The sequence below is a fragment of the Aspergillus aculeatinus genome (assembly GCF_003184765.1).
Source record: "Aspergillus aculeatinus CBS 121060 unplaced genomic scaffold BO66scaffold_19, whole genome shotgun sequence".
Taxonomy (NCBI): Eukaryota; Fungi; Ascomycota; class Eurotiomycetes; order Eurotiales; family Aspergillaceae; genus Aspergillus; species Aspergillus aculeatinus.
This window is the reverse complement of record NW_020291488.1, coordinates 538,284-548,560: the sequence shown is the minus strand read 5'-3', so window position 1 is coordinate 548,560 and position 10,277 is coordinate 538,284. Positions and strand designations below refer to the sequence as shown.

The 10,277-nt window shown below is 51.7% G+C and overlaps 2 protein-coding genes across 2 annotated transcripts; both read right to left on the bottom strand.

Moving 5' to 3' along the window:
- Positions 1 to 32: 32 nt before the first annotated feature.
- On the bottom strand, positions 33 to 686 carry BO66DRAFT_372606 (uncharacterized protein; the record flags this gene model as incomplete). Its single annotated transcript, XM_025645505.1, has 2 exons — positions 461 to 686; positions 33 to 356 (listed from the first exon to the last, which is right to left on the bottom strand). Coding segments are annotated over exons 1-2 (441 nt in total), but the record flags the coding sequence as incomplete, so codon positions are not given.
- Positions 687 to 983: 297 nt separating this feature from the next.
- On the bottom strand, positions 984 to 7,894 carry BO66DRAFT_470820 (NACHT domain protein). Its single transcript, XM_025652817.1, has 4 exons — positions 6,979 to 7,894; positions 6,581 to 6,920; positions 6,255 to 6,533; positions 984 to 6,200 (listed from the first exon to the last, which is right to left on the bottom strand). Exons 1-4 carry the CDS (start codon positions 7,456 to 7,458, stop codon positions 1,090 to 1,092), a joined length of 6,210 nt encoding a protein of 2,069 aa, XP_025504889.1. The 5' UTR covers positions 7,459 to 7,894; the 3' UTR covers positions 984 to 1,089.
- Positions 7,895 to 10,277: the final 2,383 nt, after the last annotated feature.

Genomic DNA, 10,277 nt, shown 5'->3' with positions numbered 1-10,277 from the left:
TCCTCATCTTCATCCTTATCCCCAGTCCTTCTCGAAACCTCCCCCCTCTTCCTCTTCGCCCCCTCCGTATTCCCCACAAACTGCTTCTTCTCCTTCACCCCCTCCTCCACCTTCTTCCTCTCCGTCGCCTCCTTCTCCCCCTCACTCATCTCCTCCCACGCCTCGCGGGGCAGATACCGCTTGCGCGGCCCGCCGTCCGCCGCGCTCTCGTCGGTCTTGGCCGTCCCCGACCCTTCCTTGGTCACCCAGTCCTCCGCGCCCCACTGCGACAGGTTCCGCTGGGATTGCGACTGCTCGTCCTTGCTGGTCGTGTAGTCCCCGCCCCGGGATTTGTATTCTTGGGCCGTGAGTTGGGCCTTGTCGGTGCCTTTTTGTCAGAGTCGGGTTGGGAGTGTGCTTGGGGGAGGGATGGGGGAGAAGCAAAGGGGGCAAAGGGGGGGAGTGTACGGGTGTACTGTACCTTCCGCGCAGACCATTGGCCGGGTTTCCCGCCCTTGTCGCCTTGCTGCACTTCCTCTTTGACCTCCTGGCGGAGTTCGGGGTCGGTGTAGTTGTTGTTGTTGCTTTTGGAGGGCATTTTGATGGGGGCGTTCGTCGAGGAGTCAGAACGTAGGGATTATAGTGTAGTGTAGTGCTCAGCAGAGTGGATGAGTGAAGAGCAATTGGAGCTAGGTAAGGTTGGATTCAATAACAATGAATCGAAGAGATTACACGGGAAAATTCTTCAACGGAAGAATTAGATACCATTATATAACTCGCATGACATCATGACCATGATCTCATCTTCATCGACCTCTCCTTTCCCTTCCAGAATGAATGAGATCATGTGGATCTGGATTCTGGGGATACAGTCATGGTGGGGCCTCCCGCGATCGGTCGCATTCGGCAGCCCGTCTCTAGAACTTTATTTCTCGCCGTCTAGACTCAGGGTCGATTTCCGGAGCCTACATTGTGCATTCAATGCTGGAATGCAGACAGTATTTGAAATGCAGTCAACCAGTTCAATTAACAGGTATAATTATTAACAATCCAGAAGCAGTCCAAGTACTCAAACAGGGATATATCAGGCAATAAAATTAAATCGCAAAATCACAATTCCTCCTCAATCTCCGCATGATGTTGGGTATCAACAAGCTCCCAGTGCTTGAACTTCAAGTCCAACGCATCCTCGTTGCTTTCAGCCTTGCCCCCGCCAAAGTTCTTCAGATTCCACTTTTCAACGCCCTCGACCCCGACCAAGTACTCATTGTACACTCTGAAGACGTCCGCGTTCAATTTCTCGTATTCGGCGTAGTCCTTGGGCCAGTCACCAAGGCGCTCAACGGAGAGCTTGAGAAGGTGCAAGTGCTGGCGGACGTGCTCGCCACCACCCAAAGTCCCGTTGTGCTCATCAATTCCGTCCACCTCCCCATAGGCTGAACCATCAAAGCTTCCATTGCTATCGTTTCCTTCCAGTTCGGCATAATCAGGGTCACTAAACACACGGAGAATGTTTTCGTGCACGGCAGCGCTCTTCTTGTAGAATCGGTTGGCAATCTCTTGACCATTCTTCTCGGCCTGGTAGCGCTGGGCATTGCCAGTGTACAGCTGGGACAGCAGTATGGACATCTCGAGGGTACTCAGGTGCCGAGGTCCGTGCACACGGCGGCAGTTGTAAACAATGTCCTCTGCCAGGCGGAGGGCAGCGGAGTAGTCACCGACCAAGTAGCGGGCCATGATAAAGCGGCGTCCCAGGGCGAGAGTAATGGAAGTAGGCCAGTTGCGCTGGGCCTCACGACTGTTCCACAGAATAGTCAAGAGCCAAGCCAGGGTACGGTAGTCCTCCTGCTCCCCGAGAAGGCCAATCAGCTTGTTCAGGTGAACAAGGCTGACGCCAGCCAAATTGATCTTCAAGCTGGTAATGACGCGGAGGGCATCCTGGATAATTGTTCCAGAGACCTGAAGCAACTTCTTCCGAGTGGCTTCGTCAGGGCGGGTCACGAGATCACGGCCACCAATGTTCAGACCCAGAGTGAAAACAAACTTGACAATCTCAGGGGTATGGTAGCTAGCGTCAGCGATGATATACTTGTAGGCAGCAAGAGCAAGGTCACTGGCAGTCTCCCACCGCTGGTTCTTCAGCAGCTCAACAACATGGTCATTGCTAGTGATTCCCACAGACCGGACGAAGTTCTCAGACTGATGGGTGCTGAAGTGGTCCAAAATAGAGAGCACGAAGATCTTGACTTGGGAAATCTCAGTCAGTTGCGCCCGCTTGCCCTCGGTAATGATGAAGTACGCGGCAAAATCATCGAAAACACGAGCCGCGGCAGTATGGCGCTCATGGGCTATAAGGAACTGGTAGAGACGAGCCGCTGAGACGGAGACACTGTGGAAGCTGCTCTTGGACTTGATCTCCTTTCTGAATTCCTCGAAGTAGACATACTCGGTGGTCAAGGCAGCAAGAATCTCAGTGATAGTGGTCGACGAGCTACGGCGAAGGCTGTACTCCAGCTGAGCCAAGAAAGTCAAGCTCTGGCGCTCTTTTGAGGACAAATCAAACTGGACAGACTTGGAGTTACTGGTGTCCTTCATCACGATTTGGCGGTAGATCTCCTGGGTCAGCTCGGTGGCTTTTTGGATCTGGTTCGTCGCGATGTAGCTAGATGCGATGGTCGTGGCAGCCGCAATCAGGCGGGTGGACGAAGTCTCGGAAGACAAGATCTGCACGGTCGCCTCCTTGAGCTCCTGTACCACAGTTTGAGTCTCATTGCGCTGAGCATGAAACTTGATCATCTCTTCCATTTTGGTCAGGGATTCTTCGTGGGCCCAGCCGTGGGTCTCACGAACAGTGCTAATCCGCTTCCTCAGAACCTTGACGGCACGCTCAACCTGAGTAGACGAGAAAGACTCAGTCTTGGTCGAAGTGACAATGGCAGCCTGTTCCTCGTAAATCGCATCCAAAGTAGAAGAAATCTCCTGCAGGTCAATTTCCTCAGACTTGTTCTTCAGAAGCTCCTCATACAAGCTAATAGCCTCAAGTTCATAGCGCTTTGACTCCTGGCACAATTTGGCCAGCGTCAAAGTAGCTTTGAGAGTAATCGAAGCCGTAGCGCTGAACACAACCTTGCACTTGGTCTGATAATCAACTGTTACCTGGTGGAGTACACTGAACTCGGTACGAACGCTGCGCAGGCAGTGGGTGTAGCGCTCAAAGAACTCATGCACAAAGGTCTGGTCCTGAAACTTGGGGTTCTGCTTGGGCTCGCTCAGGAACGTGGTGAAGATGATCTGGTAGTGATGCAGAGCATCTGAATAGCGACCTTGCTTCCATAATTCAGTGGCAACGATGACAAGGGGCGCAAAGGCCTCGGGGTGGGAAATAGGAGAGTCTTTGTTCAGGATACGGATGATCTGCTGATAGTAATCAACGAACACAGGCCGGGGGCGAGTCAGCTCAGCCAAGGTCCAGAGAATCTTCACCACCAGCGGGTTCTCAGGACCGTAGTGCTTGGTATAATCATTCAGCGTCTCTTGACGAAGGTTGATGATCTTGTCGGTCTGCGAAGTGCGCTCAAACAGGCGGAGCAGCTCATTGGTGATGCGCTCTCGCAGTTTATCATCAACACTGCGACCCGAGCGAACAGCGCGGTAGATGCGAACACGGATATCTTCTTCCTTGGTCAAGCGACGGCGAGAGTGGTAGCAGTGGCTAAGTCGCCCAGCCAGCTCAATGCAGCTTTCCACATGTTTGGCAGGAAGGGTAACATCTTGCAAGGAAGGAGCGAACAGAGAAGACCAGACACCGTGCAAGACCTTCTTGATGACGCGAGTAGCATCCTGCCAGCGCCGCTGCTCAACATACAAGCTGACTAAGGTCTGTGTCGCACTGAAGGAAGTCTGGTCGACGGTCGTGATTGAGGCGGATGCCTCATAAACCATTTCCTCAAGGGTGGTCTCGGAGGTCACTGTGGTGGAAGAAGAGCTGAAAGACTGCATAACCTCCTTTGAGGTTGTATGAATGCTCTGCTGAATCTCCTGGTAGGTCGAAGACTGGGTACGGTTGGTGCTTTGATAATAGTGCGAGCAGTGCTTGAACACAGTCAGAGCCAGAGTGGCCAGGCCAACAGTCTTCATCACCTTGGCCATCTCCTGAAGGTGGAAGACTGAGGTCTCCGACAATGCCATAGTTGTCTGCTCGTACTCTTGCCAGACACTGGAGAGAATGGATGAGGCCTCATATTCTCTCTTTTGTGTCTTCAGGAACTGGGTGTAGGCAAGAACCGATTGAATCTTACGCTCTTCAACCTGGGCGGAATACTGAACGCGGGACTCCCGGCTCAGGCGTTGCCAGATTTCGACATAGGTACGTTCAGCCAACTCAATATTGCCCTCTGCAACGTACCTCTCGGCCTGCTTAATCAATGCTTCGAAGCTCCAAGCCTCAACTTCAATCAACTGATCATGCTCCTCGATGTCTAGCAGGAGAGTGGTGCTACCTCCAGCGGTGACCACATTACCACCCTTCAGGTGCACATTCAGGTTTCCATAGGTGTCACGACCTTGGCTGTGCTCACCACTGAATTTCTGAATGGTAACGGTAATCTCTTCGGCCTTCTTGTCTTCCTTTATCAGCCTGTAGTGCTCGACAAGCTGCTTCAAGGTGTTGATCACATTCTCGTGGGTGCTGTCGTAGTGGTGCTTGTAGCACTCGACCAGAACCAGAAGTATCTCCTCCCTCTTGGTCATGATCTCTGTCTTGGTACTAGTGACTCTTTCAGTTGTGATCTCAAGGAAGGTGGCAGCCATTTTCATAGTAACCAGGTGGCGAATGGTGAGCAAATTGCGACTAATAATAGTTGCCTCATAGAAAAGAGGAATAGCTTCGGGGTTATAATCGAGTTGGCGGTACAGGAATGCCAGCGTGATTATCAACTGTAAAGTCACCACATGATTATTGGTCAGGACCTGGCGGCAGACGTTGGTAACGGTGGTCGTGAATGCCAACAATTCTGGAGTTGGTCGGTTCTCCCACAGTGTATTCTGTAAGAGGAATACCGTGATGGAAGACGGGAACAGCTTTGCAAATTCCTTGGCAGCAGGAACTTCACCATTATTGACAAAGACATTCGTTTGCCTGAAATGCGTGATCCAATAACGGATCGAAAACTCAAGCAGTGGGTGCTTGTTGATGAGAGGATTGACGTCATGCCAGTCAAGGGGTGTAAGGGAAGGCTCATGCGGCTGGGTAACAGTAGCCTTAATGTAGACCAAGAGTCTGGTAGCAAGATCAGCATGGCGATCCTTGATAGCCGGTACCAATTTGCCTTTGGAAAATATGTCCAAGATAGCAGTGCGAATGAGGCTATGGCGCAGTAAGACCTGGTCCTCTTGCAGGAACACCAGGGAGTTTACTGGCTGAAGGATTCGGCGAGGCTCCTCAGTATATTCGGTAATGGTCTGCTTCTCGGGCTGAATGGAAGCAAGAGCCTTGAGCTCCTTGACCGAGAGGGGGCGATTGGCTGTGGCAAGCCACAGCAACATCAGCTTAGCATCTTCCCGAGTTTGCGACTGCGGCAATTCGTTCAAAATCTGCAAGACCAAGTCGGTAATGCTTGGCTTCGCGTTCACAAGCGCATCAACGGCCTTGCGTAGGTTATCCGCATTGTCCACATCGCGAACGCGCTTACTGGCAAGCTTGGCCCAGAGGAATGAGCCCTTTGAAGCACTGGTAATTTGGCTAACCAGAAGGGACTGCCCCATTTCATCAAGGCCATCGTAGGCATTTGACTTCTTGAACTGGCCGCGCACAACGGCGCAGATGTCCTCATAGATGCCATCATCGATGATGTGATGATGGTGCAGATCGGGAAGGTTAGGGGGATGCTGGGCCCCCAGAGTAATCAGCTTCACGTTTGTGGCCTTGGCGGTAGCGTTTGTCAGCTTCTGCAGGAGGACAGCCTCATCACACGCAGCTTCATCAACACCGTCGATGACAATGACGAGCTCCTTGGCACCCTTCAAGGCAGCAGCGAGCGCGTGCTCCAATGCGTTCCAGAGAATATTGTCATAGTCGTTATCATTCGGAGCCTTCTTGCTGCGCTCAAGCGCATCCCATAGAATTTGGAAGAGCTGAATGTTTCCGATCCGTTTCTCAAACAATTGGAAAAGAATAGTCTTCACAATTGCACGGGGCCTTGTCTCAGCAGGAAGGCGACCATCTGCATGCATTTAGTCGAAGCTACCGAGCACAGTTTCTGGGATTAATTGCTTACTGATGGGGATGTACAATGTCTTGTGCATAACGCCACCGATGGGGTGTTGCAGGTGGTCGACAATGACCGAGGACAAAACAGTCTTGCCAGAGCCTGACTTCCCGGTGATGGCGAATGTTCTCTTCTTGCGGTTTCTTAGGAAGCGCGTGAGGTGCGGACCAACCCAAACACAGGTCATTTCCTCGCGGTCATGAGCGAGGTGAGAGGTGGTCTCGGCGACATTGGCAAGAACGGTGTCCTCCGGCGCGAGCCACGAACGGATGGTCTTGACCTCAGAAACTAGATGGTGTGAGCTTATGCTGCACAGGGTTCACGGGGCCCTATACCTCTCGCTCCATCAAGGCCTTTCTCCTGGAGTTGATGTCTCCACATGGACTCAGCAATCTTCTCGCAACGTTGACGAAAGGCTTGGATCTGTCCCGGGAACTTCATGTAGATGTTGACCGTGGCTGAATTGCCGGTCATTTGACGGATAGCCTGATGAAAGTAAGTCGCGACGCTGGCGACCAATGTTACAAGGTCAGCCAAAGCCAGAACGAGCTGCTCCCTAATCTCCTGAGTAACATTGAATAGCTCAATGCGCTCGAGAAGGTTCACCAGTGCCGTTGAGGTGCTATAGAAGAATCCAAATGAAGTCATCAAGGCATTTTCATTGCCTTTGCCAAGCTACACATGAACGAGAGCGTTAGTATGAACACAGGACAAATATAAGAGAAGGACATACCTCGAGGAGCAAAGCGCAGTAACCATAGGCGAGCTGGGCGGCGAGATAGCTGTCGCCTGCGAACTCTTCGATTGCCAAGTCAAAGGAATGCAGTCTGTCCACGAAGAGTTGGGCCCACGCCAGCACCTTATCATAGCTACTACCCTCGGGAGGAAGCAAGCTCATGCGCTGAGTCCTGATCCAATCAATCAGTGACGCATGAGTCGCATTCAAGAGCTTTGAAGACGCCGTAGCTCCTATTTCATCGCCACTGCGACGCTTCAAAGAGTGCACAACATTGGTAATGTTGGAGGTTTCGAATGACTGAAACTTTCGAGAAGATACCCGTCGGGAAGTGACTGAGCGAGACATTCCATGATTGGAAATGCTATCGCTGTCAAGGAAACCCGAGGTCCGTCGAGACTTTGAAAAGACACTAGGAGAGAGTGGGAAGGCGACGTTGGGCGTTGTTGGAGCAGGAGATAGAACAGCGGGGGCCATTGTAACGTTGAGATTTTTTGGGGCTGGTACTGGTTGCGATTGTATAGTCTGGGGTTGTATTGAATTGGTCGGTGATGTCTGAGATAGTGTTGCTCGAGGTGGTGTTGTATGAGCAGATGTTGCATGTACTGGACTTGTCTGAGATGAGTGCACTTTAGTTGCTGGTCTCTGCTTTGGGGGATTCAAGATCACTGGACTTGGGATGGGTGTGAGTTGAGGCGACTGCTCGGTATACCTGGACGGGGAAACTGTAGGCCGGGGAGGGAGGTCAGGCTCTGCTGTGGTTTCTCCTGAGGAGCAGTAGCGACAACTCACAAGAGAATGAAGAAAGCGACGCAAACCGGCAACTTTAACACATAGGAGAAGATAATAAATTAGGTGGAGGATATCCTTGAACTTGTTGTATAGTTGAATTAAGCGGGAAGTAAAGTCCTTTTCGTGCAGGGGCGTACTTTCCCTATATATGCTCTTCGAGCTCTTCGAGGAAGGAGACGAGGCACAGAATCCGCTGACTGGGATGGACGTAACGGTCCCACTGTTATCACAGCTTCAGGATCAAAGTCCCCCTTTGATTATCAGTAGTGGCAAATTGAGCTCCCCCAACTTGATCCTTCCTTCTGCAGGATAGCGTGTGGCTAGGAGGGTCCGATTCCGACGGTTACCAGTCTATCCTCAAGCCCCTGCACCATCAGAACGGCTGAGAATTCCAAATCACAATTAGTGTATAATGTGACGGATATTGAATGGGTTGATAGTCAATCAGCTACCACGAGCATAGTGATTGCATCTCCCACCCCCTCCGCAGATCAGAGTTTGGTCTCCATTAGCACTACGTATTGGCGCTGGGGAAACTTTAGCTGGAGCCGTGCATGTGAAGCAGGAGGATGAAAAGAATTGTGATGCAAGAAATTTCCGCACTAGAGCTAGCTTTGGATAGGCTTGATCATGTCATGAGACTGTAACCAGCTCAACGGGATGCGAAAGTGGACCGCGCATGTTAGACACTGTAACTGAGCAAGAGCATCCGGGCTTCACTCTACCGAAGCACCCAGTGTCTCGGAAACCTTTCGTTGCTTTTTGCTATTCCCCTTTTCTTCCCAGCTCACTATAACGGGCTGCAGCCTGCGAAGTGGTGTCTACTCCACACAAGATCTTGAGGGGTCGGATTATCGAAGCCCACATTGGCCCTCTTCCATTCACCTGCTAGTCACTTCAGGTTGGCAAGATCCAGGTGCTCGTTTGGAAGGAGCATCAACCACTCGGAGTGCGCGGCTGACCCGACAGGTCAAGTCTCAACTTTCATAACTAGCTCCTGCAGGCTTGACCAAAGAGCTATGATCCCTGCTAGGACATTTTGTCTGTTGGTGGCTGCCTGAGCAAGTAGAGAAACTGAGAAGACGTGATCTGCTGGTTGTTTGTCGGGGACGGACAAACGATGGACGGGGCTGGATGAACTAGATGGGCCCAATCAACTCTGGTGCCGGACCAGCAACGCCGACCTCTGACCTTTCAGAGTGATGGGAAGCTCGCATCAACCAGACGAACTGTCGATCGAGAGGAAAGCCCTAAGATTGGCTGGCGGGTGGTCGGTTCAGAGAACCAGATTATTCAGATCCTGGACATTTTCAGCTATTCCAAAGGGTCAGAGCGGGGGTAGGCTTGCCTAGCCAGGACTAAATTGCTGCAGGTTGCTATCCAGTCTCATTCGCAGCAATCTATCTCCACACACACACACACACACACACACACACACACACACACATACAGGCGCGCACCGTGGGGGGGCGTACTGTAAGACGTTTTGTGTTTAATGTAACACAGAATTAATATTCACTGAATGCCTGGTCGACCACATCTGATGCCTTGACCTCGGGCAGTGTGACTTGAGATCCATGGATTATTAGCAGACCGAGATGCAAAGGCACAGGCACGGAGGCAGGTTTGCTTGGGGAAATGGGCGAGGAAGGGAAGTGAAAGGACACAGACTCCCGTGTGAAGAACCCCCGTGCCGGCCCGCTTAGCGCGCGCGGTGGGTTCGCACGGCCAGCCATGCTCCGGCACCTCCGCAGAAGCAAAGAAGGGACACCACCCCCTCCGGCCCTCCCCCTCCCCCAGCACTAACTACCTACTAGTGATGTCGACTTTACTTGAAGTAGCTGAATCAGGTCAGATCCACTCCCTTAGCCCGCATTGGACTGCTTCTCGCCTGTACCTTGGCCGCGTAGGTCCCCGATGCAAGATTGTAGAGCCCGAATTTTGTCGATTGACGCAGTTTTCTTCCTGACATTTGACTCAATTGGGGCTGGCACATTAGTTCACTGGGTTCTGGTGGTGATCGTGGATTATTGTTGGTACGTAGAGCCAATCCGGCTTACTGAATCAGGTCCGCAATTGGTAACGCGTGCTCCATCCGACTGCTTGATTATGGTCGGAAACCCCCCATCTTCCGTACACATACTATACGCAGGTATGACAGTAGGTATACTGAGGGTACTGATTCCGACAAGAGAGAGCTTGTTGCCTGCCCACAGAGATGGCCAACTTACACGCACCAAGTAGATAGAATACACACAAGTAAACGGTGTGTTCTTGTGTGCTCTAGCTTACCTGTTCGAGCGACTAGTTCCCTGTACTCCTCTTGCCTTTTCATAACAATTCATGGGGTATGTAATTTTGAGTAGTGGCCTACTAACAGTGTCAGACAGACGTGGTACGAACCACAAAGCTTGGCTATAGTGGACCAAATGACTCTGTTCTACCTCAAAGCCCTTTGAAACGGCTGTGGATGAGTACTGGATATAGTCAGATCGCTTGTCCTG